Source organism: Bactrocera oleae, chromosome 2 (genome assembly GCF_042242935.1).
Source record: "Bactrocera oleae isolate idBacOlea1 chromosome 2, idBacOlea1, whole genome shotgun sequence".
NCBI lineage: Eukaryota > Metazoa > Arthropoda > Insecta > Diptera > Tephritidae > Bactrocera > Bactrocera oleae.
Genome location: NC_091536.1, coordinates 70,674,512 through 70,691,117, shown reverse-complemented (window position 1 = coordinate 70,691,117; position 16,606 = coordinate 70,674,512). Strand labels below are relative to the sequence as shown.

Below are 16,606 nucleotides of genomic sequence, written 5' to 3'. Positions count from 1 at the left end.
TTTAACATTTTAAATGAGATTCGTCACTTCTTCGTTCGTAGAATTATAACCTGATCACCCAAAATACTTAAAATTGCGGGGATGAAATTAAAGTATTGTTTAAACTTTTTAGTCAGAATCTGTAAGTATAAGCACCTTATTACTATCAAAGTGTAGTTCTTTTTTGATTGATTAAAAACAGATGTGAACCGTGCTATCAGCTGTTCGTTGAGTAAAAGAATGCCAACCGATACTTAAATAAAAGAAAAGGTACCACCATAAGTAAAAGATAACTAAAGCACCAATATGAAAGTGTTTACTGTACCACTAGTAACAAACAAATAAATTGATAGAAAAAAATCAAAAGGCAGGAGCAAATTAAATATTTAAAAGAATGTAGTTATAATTCAACAAACCATGAAAAAAACAATTCCTTTAGTTACCATTGTAAATGCGGGCCATCACAGTTACGAGTCGGGATTAAAGCTGCAAAAGCAACTGAGTAATCAGAAAGCTGAAAATTGGGCCAATTTCCGTAATTATCTAATTTTACAGCAACATGATCCAGTGTATACCATAGGTATACGAACGAAGAATTATTCGGATGCAGATGAACAACGTTTACGTAAATTGGGAGCTGAATTTTATCGTACAAATCGTGGCGGATTGATAACCTTTCATGGACCAGGTCAATTAGTTGCATATCCCATATTACATTTGCATCAATTCCAACCGAAAATGAGATGGTATGTTGCTACATTGGAGATGACAGTTATTGAAACTTGTCGCAAAATGGGTATACCACAAGCTACTACTACATCAGATACTGGCATATGGGTAGGAAATAACAAGATTTGTGCAATTGGTGTACATGGCTCTAGATATGTTACAACACACGGCATTGGTCTTAATTGTTGTACCGATTTACGTTGGTTCGAACACATTGTTCCATGTGGTATTGAGGGAAAAGGTGTTACCTCATTGAGTCATGAGCTACAACGCAATGTATGTGTAGAAGAAGCAGCGAAAGTCTTTGTACGATGCTTTGTCGAACATTTTAAATGCCAAATACAAGAAAATTTGCAATAATTTTATACATATTTTTCATATTAGTGATACATTTATAATTCATATGCTAAGCTTAACAATTACAATTGGACCATAGTTACACAATCTGTCTTTTTAGTCTAAGCGAAGTAATAATTTTATATAATACTGGTCTGAAAATTTAACTAAATACAGAACCATTGTCATACAAATCTACTTACGTGATTACAACTTTCAAGTAGATATTACAGACATATCGGCGAATAAAAAATTTCAAAAGAATCTTATTGAAAACGAGATTTATTTAAATTGTTTTTTGCCATTTTGTTATCAATAATAACTTTTCCCCTTTTTTGAGCTTCTATTCGACCAAGTTCACGTTGCTCTGCTTTTCGCAAGCGCCTTTCGGTGCGCGATTCTGGGGCATTATTAAAATATCGGTCGCGAAAATCATACGAATTCGAAAGTTTGCATGAAGCTTGGGAACTGTCTGGTACACTAATATCACGCTTTTCATAAGTAAGTAATCTGCGAGAAGTGAGCCCTGAAAGTGGCTGTTCTGAATTGCCTACCAATACTAGGCTACTGTGTTGGGGTATCATTTCGTCCGTGTAGTCATCTCTATAAGAAAAAAATACTTCAATAAAATCAATGACATTATTTGTAGCATAACCAATAGACAGTACCTATGGTACGGTAACCAGCACACCAAGCGTCCACCTACTTTTAAGTGATGTGCGGAAAAATGGAGTAGATCGACATAAAGTTGCTGTAATGAATAATGCGAGGTAGATGGATAGTGGGGCATATCTTTAGATCGCGTATTTTTCTTTGAAATCGTCTTTGATTCTACTTTTTCAGTCGACTCCCGAATGCCATACGGCGCTGAATATGTAAATATACATAAGTACATCATAAATATTATGTAACCAAATTACTTTATTCCATTTCCAAAATGTATTTGTTTTTTTGTACTTCGAATGTATTTTTCGATGAAATTATTTGAATTGTCCTTTTCTTCAAAAATTATAAATTGCTATAGATAATTTTGAAACTCGTGAAACGTACTTACGATCTGTTATAATGGAATCAAATACGACTCCTTCTCGCCAAAGGGGGTTGGAGAAATCTGATATGATAACATCTATATATCGGTCGCCACATCCATATTGTTCTAAATTGGCACGCACTCTTTCGTCTATTTCTCGAACTTTTTGTGTAATACGACTTGGGCGCGAACGACCATGGAGCATCATAAAATCTATGTCCGCTCCAATGACATAACCTGTAACATAAACGTAAATGTTAAAAGCTCTTGTAAATAACTTTCATTCTACTTACCACCAAACTTTGCTGCACTCACCAGAAGAGATCCCGTTCCTACGAACGGATCCAGAACTAAGTCACCATTCTTAACAAGAGCTTGATTTACCATTAGTAAACTTAGCTGGGCATCCATACTAGTGTTTCCAATAAATTTACGTTTTTTCAGTGAAAGTTCCTTTATGAGATCACGTTGACCATTGGCAATCTTTAGTAAACAAACAATTAACAGATTAAAAATAAAAAATAATAATAAACAAAGTTACCAGTCGCCCAAAAAGTATATCATCTGGTTCAGAAGGAACTGCAGTTGGATCAAGGCCATAAAATTCGATGTAACACCACTCTGTTTGAGGTGTTTTCAAATCGACTTCACCTTGAAATGGTAAGTACTCTAGTGTCTCAATTTTTTCCACTTTTTCCTTCTGCGAAATGTGCTTGTTATAAGTCTCAACTACAATTTTGAATGATTTTTGACTATATGGATCTATAACGTTTTCCTTGGCCTTTATACTATTTTGTAATATATCATGGAAACTTTTTAGGTTATTTGAGTGCCCCCATAGTTCATATATACTGCGCAGACTAACAGAACGCGAGGCAAATTTAATAGCTGATTCTTCGTTGGCAAATTCGACAATCCAAAACGGTTTCTGTTTAATAAAAGAAGAATTTAAAAACAAATAAGTTATGTTTATAAACAGTTCCTTACCAGTGTATTTTCATTTAATAATCGATGCTTCAATCCAAATAACTTAATGATTGAGTTGAATTCCTGCGCAAGTGTTCATATAAGAAAAGAATATTATACAAAAATAAATGCAACCACTTACGGCAATGCGGAAATCTAAATGTTCTTGTGCAAACCACAAAATATATTTCTTCCAATTGTTTGTCATCTTTTATATTTAATAAATTATCTAGTAAATATTGGAGCTTTGCTTTATTTCTGGTTTTATGTTTACTAGCGATGTATCGATAATTAATATTCAAAATCGGTCTTCCTATAGAAACTGTGTTGTCGATTTATTCACTATGTAGTAATAAATAACAAACGTTATATTCAAGTGTTAAGGCAGTATAACAGTATTTATTATGTCTATATTTTTACATTAAACAAAACCAAAGGGAGCTGTAAGGACTATTAATAATTGATAAGGACTGCTTTTATATCCTTGTTCCATTTGATTCGTGGTTTGAGACCACCAAATAAAATCAAGTAGTACTAAATACAATCTACTCCAAATAAACCGAACCCTGTCCACGTGGTAATTTTACGTTCCACAAGTTGCATCTTCTTAAAGCGTTGCTATTCAAAATAATATATGTTTATTTAATTTTCAACCCGAATAACAATATTTTGTGAATCCACAGACATATTTTTCTAAAAATTTCAAGTTACATACTAAAAAAATACGAAGAGATACTCTGTACTATTTCATTTGTCGGTATACTCCGAGGAATTAATTTTAAATATAAAAGTGGCCAAAGATGCGTGATCCATTGCAACTCTGAGCAAATGTCAACTCGGCCATTTTGCTGAAATTTCGACGGTGCATAGAGACAGGCCGACGAACTTCACAAATATTTTGCTTCAAAAACGCATTTTGTTTGCGAAAATATTTGAAAATTAGCAGTTTAAGAGATTGGTTCTAAAGATTTAATAAAACAATCATGGCGCGATATACTCAACGTCCAGAAAATGCTCTGAAAAGAGCGAATGGTAAGTGCATACAAATGTGTATAAGACCATGCTGCCGAAGACTCAGTTTTTGCAGTCGTGGTAGACAGATGACGATGCGCTGAAATGTCACATTTACAAGTATATATACAGATTTATCCAAAATGATTTTATATTATACCTATCTATATAGAATTCATTGAAGTTGGAAAGCCTTTGCGTGCTTTGGACACCCTACAGGAGGTATTCCGTAACAAGCGCTGGAACTATGCCTACTCTGAGACTATTATTGAACCACTTATGTTTAAGTATTTATACTTATGTGTGGAGTTGAAAAAATCACACATCGCTAAGGAGGGTTTGTTCCAATACCGCAATATGTTTCAGCTGGTGAATGTGAACTCTTTGGAAAATGTTATTCGAGGATATTTGCGTATGGCCGAAGAACACACTGAAGCCGCACAGGCTCAGTCCTCGGCAGCAGTCGCTGTTTTGGAGTTGGACGATCTGGACAACATTGCTACACCTGAAAGCATTTTAATGAGTGCTGTATGTGGCGAAGATGCACAAGATCGATCCGATCGCACAATCCTATTGCCATGGGTGAAATTTTTATGGGAATCTTATTGCCAGTGCTTAGAATTGTTGCGTGTGAATACGCACTGTGAAGCCCTGTACCACGATATCGCTCGCATGGCATTTCAGTTCTGTTTGAAGTACAATCGCAAGAGTGAGTTTAGACGTTTGTGCGATAAGTTGCGAAAGCATTTAGAAGATATTTGTAAAAGTACTACCCAAACTACTGGTGTCTCAATAACAAAACTTGAAACACAACAGTTGTGTTTGGATACAAGGCTTTATCAATTAGATTCGGCTATACAGATGGAATTATGGCAGGAGGCGTATAAAGCCATTGAAGACATACACGGTTTGATGGCATTGTCAAAAAAAACACCAGTGCCAAAAACTATGGCAAATTATTACCAGAAATTAGCAATGGTTTTTTCGAAGGCTGGAAATCAGCTTTTCCATGCTGCAGCATTGTTGAAGCTGTTCCAATTGACACGCGAATTGAAGAAAAATTTAACAAAGGATGACATGCAACGTATGGCTTCTCATGTCCTTATAGCAACTGTTTCGATCCCACTGCCCTCGGCTCATCCGGAATTCGATCGTTTCATTGAGGCCGATAAGAGTCCACTAGAAAAAGCTCAAAAATTAGCTGTGCTTCTAGGTCTACAACAGCCTCCAACGAGGGCATCATTAATTAAGGAAGTTGTGAGTATAAGAAATATATATTTAGTTTTGAATCCACTATTATTTCCGATTATAAATTTATATTATAGGTTAGGCTGAATGTACCGCAGTTAGCTTCTGAAGAATTCAGAAACTTATATAACTGGTTAGAAGTGGATTTCAATCCTTTGACTTTATGCAAGCGTGTGCAAACTATTATCGATGTGATTGAAAGCGCTCCCCCAGAGAACAATTTGCTGGCGCCTTATATAAAATCATTGAAAGATGTTACAATTATGCGATTGATTAGAGAAATTTCTCAAGTTTATCAGAGTATTGAATTCAGCCGTTTGTTACAATTAGCATCGTTCTGCAATATTTTCGAACTCGAAAAGTTGTTGGTTGAGTCAGTGCGTCATAATGATATGCAAATTCGAATTGATCATCAAAAGAAATGTATTTACTTTGGAACTGATCTAACCGAGAGCCAGAGGGAAGATCACCCCGATGGACCAACGCTACAGTCAATGCCTTCTGAGCAAATTCGGTCTCAATTGGTTAACATGGCAACTGTTTTAAATCGTGCTGTATCGGTTGTGTATCCTAACCGTGAAAAAGATCAGCGTGCCAAACTGCGGGCTCAAATGGTATACCACTATCACGAGATCAAAGATCGTGAACATCAACGCATTTTGCAACGTCAAAAGATTATCGAAGATCGTAAAGAATTTATTGAAAAGCAGAATAATGCACGTGAAGAGGAAGAAGCCCGTCGTTTGGAAGAAGAAAGTCGCAAGGCTAAATTGGCCGAGCTAAAGCGACTGGAGCAGGAGAACGAAGAGCGCGAGAGAAAGCGTCATCAAAATGAAATTGAAGCGATTAAGGTCAAGAGTCTAAAGGTAATGTGAATACAAATTAATAATTACAATTAATTTTAATCATATAATAAATACTGACTAACATATTGTTATAAATAGGATAAAATGCAACAAATATCGCAAACTGCGCACGGTAAAAAGATGCTTTCTAAATTGGATGAAGAAAGCATTAAGAAGTTGGATGCGGAACAAATCGCAGCTAAGGAATCTGAAGAATTGCAACGCGAACGTAAAGAATTGCAGTCGAAACTCAAGTCTCAAGAGAAAAAGATCGATTACTTTGAGCGAGCTAAGAGAACGGAGGAAATACCTCTTTTCGAAAAATATTTGGCCGAAAAACAAGTTAAAGACAAAGAGTTTTGGGAAGCACAAGAACAACAACGTATTGAGAACGCTATTACAGAACGTAAAGACGCTGTCGCACAACAGGAGCGTTTGAAACGCATGTATGAGGATCGTGATGTCTTCCTAGAGGCGTTGAAGAAGGAACGTGCATCATTGTATGTTGAAAAACTAAAGAAATTCGAAGTTGCTTTGGCCGAAGAACGTAAGCGTTTGTTAGCACATCGTTGCGAAATGCGTCGTCAAGAACGTCGTCGTCAATGGCTTCGTGAAAAGGAAGAGGAACGTATGCGCAGAGAAGAGGAAATTCGAAGAGTACAGGAGGAGGAAGAAAGAACTATTGCCGAAGCTTTACGCAAGGAGCGTGAAGCAGAAGAGGAGAAAAGACGTATTCAATATGAGAAACAACGTGCTAAGGAAGAGGAAGCTGAGCGCCGTATACAAGAAGAACGTGAACGGTTATCTCGCGAATTTGCTGCTGAGAATCGTGAAAAGGGCGGTGATAAGGATCGCGACCAATGGCGACGAGGTGATCGTGGCGAACGTAGCGAGAGAATAGAACGTAGTGATCGCATCGAACGTGGTGATCGTGTCGAACGTGGCGATCGCACCGAACGCAGCGAACGCGGGGAACGTATTAACGCTTCTAATACAGAATGGCGCCGTGAGCGCCCAGAACGTGTCGAACGAGGCGAACGGATCGAGCGTTCTGAACGTCCAGAGCGTGGAGACCGTTTTGAACGTAAAGAAGGTGAAAGTGGTGCATCCGACTCATGGCGTGTACGTCGTGATCCCGATCCAGCTGCTCCCCGTGCAGGTGGTCCCGGGGCTGGGCGCGATAATCGTGAAGCACGAGACGGTCGGGACGCCGGAGATAAGTGGCGCCGTGGTGGCACTGGTGCTGGTGCTGTTGGAGGCGCTCCCAGACGTGATGATCGGGAAAGTCGTGAAGGCGGTGGAAATTGGCGAGATGCGCCACGTAATGATCGTGAACGCGATAATCGAGAAATACGCGACAACCGCCGCCGGGATGAACGAGGTGATAGACGTGATCGGGACCGCGGAGCTGGCGGTGGTGGCAAAGATTCCGGAAGTTGGAGAATGGAACGTCCTTCTGGTCGCGATGACAAGGAAAGAAGTGCTCCCAAACGCGAACCTCAAGAAAAAGGTTAGAAATTAAAATTTTTCTTATTTCAATTATTTTTATTCATGTCCTTTGTAGAGAACAAAAGTGCAGATGATGGCGAATGGACTAATGTACGGCGCCGTTAAGTGTGGATGCACAAGTAAATATGAAGTAATAGGCCAGAATTAAAACAAATATTTCGATGCAAGCGAGCAGAAATTACATGTTGCGAAAATTGTTTGCTGAAATCCTAAATTACTATTACTATTTTAATAATTGCCGATTGATTGTACTTGGTGCAGTTGTCATTTATATACGAGTACACATATTCTTACATGCTTCGCTTAGTCTATTGTTCAATAATGGAAATTAACTCGTAGTATTTCAACTAATACATACATGCTATGAGTGCATAGAAAGGCACATTTGCAATTTCTTCAATTATCAATAAATATATATATACATTAAAATAAAATGAAAATTTTCGGCATTTTTTTAATTTTAGCTTTCAATTGTAGGATAGATATTCCATATAGCGTCAAGTGCGGCATAATACCAGTGTAATTTGAAAAAAAAAAAACAATTTAAAAACATGATACATCTCTTAAAACCGACTTATTAAAAACATGTAAATTCCCTAAAACTCGATAAACAGTCTGTTAAACAAATGTTACCATATTGAGAAAATTCAGAACGAGCTGAAATATAAGAATTAAATGAGAACATCACTACATAATAACTTTTGCGTTTGATCCAGGATATCCTAACATTCTTGAGTGGATCTATATGTTGGAATAACTTTTGGGAATTTTAGAAGGCGTCTGGCAGAAAAACTTATAGGTACATGGCGTCTTGAACGAAAGGAAAGGAAGGATTTCTTATTGCAATTGTAGTAACTTAAAAGTTGTTTCATTTATCACACTGCAATAACTATTCACTTTTGACATAGACAACAACTGATTTAAAATCGGGAACATTTTTAATAGTAGTAAATTGTTTATATGGAAATCGATGAGGAAAATATATTCTTACTTAATTGGTATTTGACTGTTAAAATTAAATATACTTTATGATATCTAATTTTGTTATCTTCTTTCTCTTCTTTCGTAAATACTAGTGGCAACACCTTATACTTGCTTCATTATTTACATATATTTTCACGGTTTGACAATTTTATTATCGATTGTGTTTAGTCGTGTAAAGTGCATATAAAAGGAATTTAATTCATAAAATTGTCCGGAAGCAGTAAAATATATTTAAACAAGCTTTTTTGTTTTTCTTGTGCATTTGGGTTAATTTTGAGATAAAGTTAAAATCTAAGTATTGAAGTTAAATTATTATACCAAAAAAGGTGGACTAAAAAGCGGCGATAATATAGAATGGTGAGAATATCCAAGCAAGGTATACCAGCGGAAAGGCAAAGCGACCAAAAACGCATATAAAAAAATAAAAAACTTAAAGGAAAGGGACCTTTCAGGCGTCGTCGTCGTTTTCTTGGTATACAGATTTGTATTGCAAGCGGTACAACAACTTTGAATACATTACTAAAATTTTGGATTAGAAAATTTTTTATTACATTGATACATATAATACAGAAGTAAATTGAACTGTGTACAAGTTTTCCCACAAATTAAATTAAAAATTTCACTATGACCAACATGGAGAAGCAACATGAAATGGTAAAACGCAGTCTGGTGCAATTCATTAGTGCCCACATTCCAGGAGCAGATTTTAGTGTTGTGGACGAAATAGTTTTGCAGTATATTATTTCCATTTTGGAGGAAGCTTCACAAGATCCATGCTTCGATGTTGAGGACTTCGTCGAAATGATGGGCGCCTATTTTGCCGAGTTTTCCTCAATTGACCAGGGTATTATTTGCGAATGGATATATAAATTGGCAAATGAGTTGAACGAAATGGAAAAGAATCAAGGAAACCAAAGTTCCACAAATTTATCTTTGAAGTATGCTATATCTATATATAGTTAAGAAACACTTACATTAATAAAATGTATATATTAATTTTTAGTTCTTTGAGTCTCTCTGATATTATACCCGAATCAAAGTTACGTGCACGTAATGCTTCCATTTCTGAAAAGGATGAACACGCCATAAATGGCAGCGGTGCAGGTGGTGCCGGTCCCAAGCGTGCACAGCATTTATCAGAAACAAGTGATGGTGGTTCTACTGATAGCTCAACATGCGATTATTATTTAGACGAAGCCGAAGTTTTGCAAGAAATGTTTCCAGACACAGCCTATGTAGAGGTGGGTATGAGTATGTATAAACAAAACACATACTTATTATACAATTGCTTTTATTTGGCCTATTGTAGACAATTGAGATACAGAAGTATTCATATAACTAGGCTCTCTATTCCTCTCTTGTTTGTTTAATTAAATATAAACAATTTAATGCATATTTAAAATTTTTGAATGCGCTTCTTCGGTATAAATTTTGCGGAATAAAAGTACCACTTTTCAAAGTCTAGATTTCATATATAATATCTTTTAATTGAATATTGATACAATCTGTTGCTTCTGCGTAAAATTTGAAGTAAATTTTCCTGCATCACGTGAAATAGATCGTTTGTCGTACTTTATTCATAATGTTTGACACGAAGTTTGCAACACCCAGAAAGAAAGGTCGGAGAATTTATAATGTATGTATATAATGAACTTTCGCACTTGTCGTTTTCTTCCCAAGAAGCTGCTCATTTGTCGGATCCGCCGATATAAGACCACTACAGTATATATTTTTTTATTTGACAAGGTATCTTCACGAGTTTTGGCATGAATTCTTGTCTATCGAACGCAACTATATAAACTGATTGATCAAACTCCCGTTCCCAAGACAGCTGGGTCTACGTAAACGGAAGGGAGCCGGATTTTATCCCGGCCAAGCACTGTCAACTCGGCAGAATTCTGCCGCTACAACAAGAATATTGCTGCCATAACAATTGACCGATCAATCTCAAGTCCATTAGATACCTTCACGAAATTTAACACACATTATTGTTCAAAGACATACTATAATATCTGCTGTCATTGAAGCTGATCTAACAAAATCAAGACAAATATATTTTATTAACCCTTTTATGTTGCCTAAGTTGTCACTTGTTTATTATTGTGTTCGTTTCTTGTTTGTTGCCACAAGTAATTACATTGCTGAATTCTATCTCACATCATAATCAAAAATAAATTAAAATCCTGAAAACACGTATACTTGTATCTCATATATTACATTGAAATTCTCTTTATTTAGGTCAAACATTGCATTGCTATAGCTAAAGGGGATATTGACAGTGCAACTCAAATTCTATTGCATCGCCAAGAGACTGGACAAAGCTTGACCGACAAGTCGATTTCAATTACTGGACGTAAAAATATTGTTGTAGATGATGCCGAACTAAAAAATCGTATTATTGAGAGGTTCATTGACCGACATTTACATTTTTTGAGGTAACATTTATAGCTAATACTCCATTTTTTGTACCTACCTGCAGATACTCATACGTTGATAAAAATGCCACTCAGCGTGAATACAAGCCAATGGTACCGAAATTCGAACCAAAGAAATTGGTTCGCTATAGAGATAACAAGATTGTTTCATTGAAAGGCGAACGCTATACTGAAGTTAAGCGCGACGAGGAAGCTGAGTTAAAAAAACCCAAAAAGCAACTTCAACCGTAACTAAAGTTTTTGAAATCCTGCTATAAGTATTTTATAAAAAAGTTAAAACAGCTAAAACAACAACAAAAGCAACCACATCGCGAATATAACAAGCAACCGCTTCAACATTTAAATCACCATTTGATATTAAAAAATTTGAAACAAATTATCACTACTATATCAATGATAATTGCACATACAAGTGAACCCATACTACCAATAACACTAAAAAAACTACATACTCTAAAAAGAACTAAACTATTGGTTGAAATACTTGAAATCTCAACGACGGTTTACGAAAACCAACAAGTTACAAATATTGGCGTTAAAGCAACAATTCCAATATTAAGGTCATTATTCTCCAAAAATACAATGCTCCCTAAGCGATTTGCAATGTGCAAAGCGCTCGAATACCAACATAAAACAAATTCCAATTTCGTATTCTCAAACATTTATAACACGACAGCGAAGTGCATTTCTAATTTAGACTCTAGATGTGAAACTTTTGTGATTTCCAATACTATTACTAGGATAATTGAATATTTATTATACACTAAATCTCACGGCCATACGAATTTTGTGTATCGCTGCATCTATTTATCCAATATTTTACAGCGTAAAAGTCAAAATAGTTTTATTATATTTATTTGTAATATTACGTTTATTTTTTATTTAATTTTTATTTTATTTATTGAATTAGCGTGGAACGTTTTTCAAATATCCTATAATTATTTAGTAATATTTATCGTTTTTGGCAAGCTACAACAAGAACATAAATTTAGTGTTAATTTAAAATTTTTATGAGTTAATATTTTTTTACGAGAAATAAGTTGATTTTACAACTGTCGATATTTGCTACTACTATTTAATAGGAAATTATGACAATGTTGGTACGCTGATGGCTTTGCATTGAGCTAGCATTGTGATAAATGCATAAGTAAAAAAGAGCAAACCATCCGCAACAAAACGATATGTATACATATGTAAAGCTTGAGTCTGCTACACGAAATTAGAATTTATTTCATACGCCTGCGGTGCCTAAGTTCAATTAAATTGCGGTTTTTAAGTGCAATAGCGTGCTATTAGTGTATATAAGTTACAAAATATATGATTTAATTTAAAATGTGTTGAAAAAAAAGTTATTTATATCGTATATTTACATAAAAAAAACAAACAAAAATTTTGAAATAATAGTTTTTGTTCACGAATTTCGGTTAAACTTCTCGCTAGCTATTGTCTGAAGCCAACAATTAATTTCTTTTGCACTAATCGGTTGAAGCGGCACTTACATACATATGTAGATAGAAAATACGATCGATACACATGTCTTTAAGACGCACGAGCTCAAATAGACTTATGAATTTACCTATAGCTATGTTTATAATGCAAATATAGTAATTTTTCAAGATGATGTTTTATACTGTATTTTAATGTGTAATTGAATTGAATGATCGAAGTGTTAACAAAATATGGATGAAAGAGCGAAGTGCGAAAAGAGATGAAATACGAACGATTTAAAAAAGACATGCCATACATATACAATACATTAATTAACATTCGTAAATCTACGCTTAAACTCAGTTTTTTTATATTTATTTCAATTTATTTTATTGTTAATATTATTTATTTTTTTGTTCTATGTTATTGCAACAAAATTTTTAGCTTAACATATAGAAGTTATTACTGTTGGAAAGGCACATGCTAAATAACTCTTTTTTTGTGTGCTGGTGCATATAAAAAGCGTTATTTTTTAAGCTAACACAGTTGACATATTCAGATAGCGTTTAAAATTGATGTCACTTAGAGCCTTTCTGAAAAATAACCAATATATGTAAGGTGAACTGAATTGATTGATTTGAACTTATTTTACTATATACAATTAAGAAAAAAAACCTTAATACCGAAAGCTAAAACTCAGTTATTAAAGCAAAAGTTGCCAAAAAGTTGAAATGAAAAGAAAATAAATGGAGAAATCAATAAATCCTAATAATACTAGTCTCACATCTAGATGTAAATAAATGCGATTTGCCATTTTTGCTGGATGAATAAATGTATGAATACGCGAAATTGGGAGCACATTGGTTTTAAGACACAGCATTTGCTACCATAATACACCAAACACTCACATAAACACACATAATACAGCAATACACAAGAATCTTGCATAAACAATGTGTTGTGCAGTGCAAACGCCAATGCATTTTGCAAGCGTTATACGAAAATTTAAACTCACTAAAATTAATATGTTGTAACTTAGTGTGCTTCAATGTAATTCCTAGTAAGCTACATAAAATGCGAACTTACCTACATACATACAATACATACATATTACATGTTTAACTAAAATTCAAGTCAAGAAAAGTAGTGAAATGATCATAAAAAGTCCTAACTTACGCACATAAAAGTGTATTAAAAAGAAAAACGAAAAAAGCGTTTAAACTTGCTGCTGCTAAATATATTACACAGTTGCACAAGTTATGTATCCCTTTCTTTGATTACTACTTACCTTTTGATTGTTAAAAATTAAATTTTTAATTTCGATTTATGTTTTATATAAATCAAAAATTTTGAAAATATATATTTCATACTAAGTTATATTGCCGTAAATATTTACAGTATATTTTAGATTAGTTTCATTATTCATTAAAATATAATATAATTTTTTTGAGTTGTTATAATGGTGTTAGGTGTGGTCGGTGACATAAAAAAATGACAATTTGAAATATTTTTTTTTTGCTAGAAAATTATTGTATTTTATAAAAGTAAAAACATACCAGCGTTAAATACGGCTTCGACTTGACTTGACAGAAATTTGGAAATAAAATTAATAATTTTTAAAGCAATGGCTTTTTGTGTTGATCCAGTTCCAAGACAAACAGAGATTCAACTAAAATCAACCGGACAAAAAAAATTATGTTTATTAATAAACAATCTAGCGTCTGATCGATAAATTCTTTATAAAAAAATTGAATCTAAAAAAAAACCCTTCGATCAGGCATTAGTTCTTCATATTTTCAAAAAGCTGTATAAATATATTCCTTTGCAATCTACCAAGCGGCTTTCGAGCTACAGTGGTCACCAGTTCAAAAAACATAGTTTTGGGAGAATCGCATTTAAAGTTTTACGCGAACGTTCCAGTGCGCCCGAGAATCCTTTGCATATTATCGAATAACTCGAAAAATATTTGTCGAATTCACTATAATTTTAAATAAATTAGATATTATAAAATACTTTAAGACAATTAAAAAAATATCGATTTTTTGAAATATCTGACTACCCCAAACAACTTATAGACACGAAATACTTTGAATTGTATGCAATTTACTAAACTGTTCTTGTATTTTAGCTGCAAACTGAATAGTAAACCGCTTTTTTTATGTTTTCTTGCTTACAAAATTAAATTGCCAGATGGCAAATACAATTAAAGAAATTTGATGGCAATATTTAATAAGTGTATTAATATTAATATACATATATATGTTTTTCATATTTTGCATCACATATTTGTATTTATAAATTATTATATTTATAAATTATTATATTTATAAATTATTATTATACATTTAAAGAAAAAATAGCAGCTATCTTCATTTAAATTGCCGCAAACATCGCAATTAGTTCGTTATATAATTCGCTAACGTATTATTTATTCCATTTAAATAATAATTTGCATTTTTACTACTTTAGATATTAAACAATTTAGTAGTGTCTATAATTTATTTTAATTATCTTATTATTTTAATATTTTTTCTTTTAAATCGAAACAAAGTCGCAGATGACTTGAAGCCTTAATTTTACATATATCTTTATTAAAATGCAAATGAAAAATAGCTCTAGATATACATACTGATATTCGAATTACAAATATATATATATATATAATATAGGTATGTTTTATCCGTGCACAATTGTCATCTATTTATATGAATTATTATTATCCTTATAATGCATAGCTCTTGCCCAAATTCACCAAATTGAATTGTGTTGACACTTTCTTTTATTTTTGTTTATGTTTTTGTTTAATAAGTTTCTTTATATTTATTGTGATATTAGTATAATTTCATCACAATTGAAAATTAATACGCTATAACCTTAAACAGATATTAAAAGAAGCATATGTATGTATATATATTATATGTATACATACCATAGATATTATCCACTCGCTGAAGAGGCGGCAAAAAGTTTGAAAAAGTTCATTAAGAAAATAAATTCACTATCTACAATAAAATGAATATAAAATATATAAAAATTAAAAGCTCCAAAAGTTTTTTTCAAAATCATAAAAAATAAAATACATTGGTTTGCAAATGGTAGTAAGAAAGTTTGAATGTGATCTTTTGTATAGCATTTCAAATACCATGTATGTAGGTATAGTATTTTATTTATTATGATTTTGGAAAAAAATACATCTTTTGTTTTTATTTTTTCGAGTGAGAAATGGTAAGTAAGTGACGAAAGAAACAATTATATATATAATTACAATAATTTTTAATTATTATTTATTTATATGTGTTACCTATATTTTTCAAAACATTTATTTCAGTGATAATCTTTATATGGACAAAAATATTTACAATTATATTTTAGTTATTCGTTTTCCAAGACGTTGTTGTTGTTGTAGTCGCAGCAGAAAACATTCTTGTAGTAATTTGGAGGAATGGTTCCTTGGCCGGATAAAAATGCGGGTCCGTTCCGGTTACTTAGAACCGGCTGTCGAGGGAACGGCGTAGCCTTCATTCGTTAGCCAGGTAGCAGAAACAATTTTAAATGCAAAAGTGTTTCGATAACGTAAAAACACCTCTAACAAAATCAAGTCCACGTTAAGTCCTTTGTCCACATCGTCCGGGATTCTTAAAACAATATTTTTAAAAAATATACGAGGCAAAGTAAAATATTTATATATAAATCGCTTACGCGAAAGCGTATTTAGTTCATCAAAAACTTTTCTCTTTTTCTTTATTACAATGCCAAAATAACACTTAAGCTAAAGTAATCCTTACCGGCTTTTTAATGTAGTATAGTTTGTAATCAAAAATAATCTAACCTGACAAAAATTATGCATATTAATTCACAGACAATTGTATCATTCATATTAATTCACAGACAATTGTATCATTCATCATCATTTTCGGTATCACCCACTAGAGCACTGGGCCTCACAGTCGTATCATTGTCGTTTTATATACATGCATCGATCAAAAGATAGTGAAGCTTTCCGGTAATTAAATTTTATATCGGAAATATAATTGATTGCAGTTATGAATAGCATTGTTGTTAGCTGTACATACATACTTACATAGATATATGTATGTACAAATAAA

The 16,606-nt window shown here is 33.3% G+C and overlaps 4 protein-coding genes across 5 annotated transcripts; 3 read left to right on the top strand and 1 right to left on the bottom strand.

The window, feature by feature from the left end:
* Nucleotides 1-208: 208 nt before the first annotated feature.
* On the top strand, nucleotides 209-1,308 carry Lipt2 (Lipoyl(octanoyl) transferase 2). Its single transcript, XM_014241053.3, has one exon. It carries the CDS (start codon nucleotides 397-399, stop codon nucleotides 1,066-1,068), a length of 672 nt encoding a protein of 223 aa, XP_014096528.2. The 5' UTR covers nucleotides 209-396; the 3' UTR covers nucleotides 1,069-1,308.
* LOC106622011 (tRNA (guanine(10)-N2)-methyltransferase homolog) lies at nucleotides 1,309-3,573 on the bottom strand. Of its 2 annotated transcripts, XM_014241052.3 has the most exons (8): nucleotides 3,461-3,570; nucleotides 3,183-3,382; nucleotides 3,062-3,124; nucleotides 2,616-3,002; nucleotides 2,368-2,557; nucleotides 2,099-2,311; nucleotides 1,713-1,911; nucleotides 1,309-1,647 (listed from the first exon to the last, which is right to left on the bottom strand). In XM_014241052.3, the coding sequence occupies exons 2-8, from the start codon at nucleotides 3,246-3,248 to the stop codon at nucleotides 1,311-1,313; spliced, it is 1,455 nt and encodes a 484-aa protein (XP_014096527.2). In that variant the 5' UTR covers nucleotides 3,249-3,382; nucleotides 3,461-3,570; the 3' UTR covers nucleotides 1,309-1,310. The 2 variants fall into 2 exon arrangements, with proteins under 2 accessions (XP_014096527.2, XP_014096526.2); XM_014241051.3 differs by having other exon boundaries at nucleotides 3,183-3,573.
* Nucleotides 3,574-3,870: 297 nt separating this feature from the next.
* On the top strand, nucleotides 3,871-8,093 carry eIF3a (eukaryotic translation initiation factor 3 subunit a). Its single transcript, XM_014241046.3, has 5 exons — nucleotides 3,871-4,072; nucleotides 4,224-5,308; nucleotides 5,377-6,165; nucleotides 6,244-7,654; nucleotides 7,709-8,093. Exons 1-5 carry the CDS (start codon nucleotides 4,024-4,026, stop codon nucleotides 7,756-7,758), a joined length of 3,384 nt encoding a protein of 1,127 aa, XP_014096521.2. The 5' UTR covers nucleotides 3,871-4,023; the 3' UTR covers nucleotides 7,759-8,093.
* Nucleotides 8,094-8,788: 695 nt separating this feature from the next.
* LOC106622010 (CUE domain-containing protein 2) lies at nucleotides 8,789-15,540 on the top strand. Its single transcript, XM_014241050.3, has 4 exons — nucleotides 8,789-9,575; nucleotides 9,641-9,878; nucleotides 10,876-11,042; nucleotides 11,117-15,540. The coding sequence occupies exons 1-4, from the start codon at nucleotides 9,262-9,264 to the stop codon at nucleotides 11,301-11,303; spliced, it is 906 nt and encodes a 301-aa protein (XP_014096525.1). The 5' UTR covers nucleotides 8,789-9,261; the 3' UTR covers nucleotides 11,304-15,540.
* Nucleotides 15,541-16,606: the final 1,066 nt, after the last annotated feature.

Coding starts and splice junctions, on each gene's coding strand:
- eIF3a (XM_014241046.3), top strand. CDS start 4,024: ATGGCGCGATATACTCAACGTCCAGAAAATGCTCTGAAAAGAGCGAAT. Junction 4,073..4,223: donor TGCTCTGAAAAGAGCGAATG/GTAAGTGCATAC, acceptor CTATCTATATAG/AATTCATTGAAGTTGGAAAG. Junction 7,655..7,708: donor ACGCGAACCTCAAGAAAAAG/GTTAGAAATTAA, acceptor TGTCCTTTGTAG/AGAACAAAAGTGCAGATGAT.
- Lipt2 (XM_014241053.3), top strand. CDS start 397: ATGAAAAAAACAATTCCTTTAGTTACCATTGTAAATGCGGGCCATCAC.
- LOC106622010 (XM_014241050.3), top strand. CDS start 9,262: ATGACCAACATGGAGAAGCAACATGAAATGGTAAAACGCAGTCTGGTG. Junction 9,576..9,640: donor TCCACAAATTTATCTTTGAA/GTATGCTATATC, acceptor ATTAATTTTTAG/TTCTTTGAGTCTCTCTGATA. Junction 11,043..11,116: donor AAAAATCGTATTATTGAGAG/GTTCATTGACCG, acceptor ACCTACCTGCAG/ATACTCATACGTTGATAAAA.
- LOC106622011 (XM_014241051.3), bottom strand. CDS start 3,248: ATGACAAACAATTGGAAGAAATATATTTTGTGGTTTGCACAAGAACAT. Junction 3,125..3,182: donor ATTTAGATTTCCGCATTGCC/GTAAGTGGTTGC, acceptor ACACTTGCGCAG/GAATTCAACTCAATCATTAA. Junction 2,312..2,367: donor GAGTGCAGCAAAGTTTGGTG/GTAAGTAGAATG, acceptor TTTATGTTACAG/GTTATGTCATTGGAGCGGAC.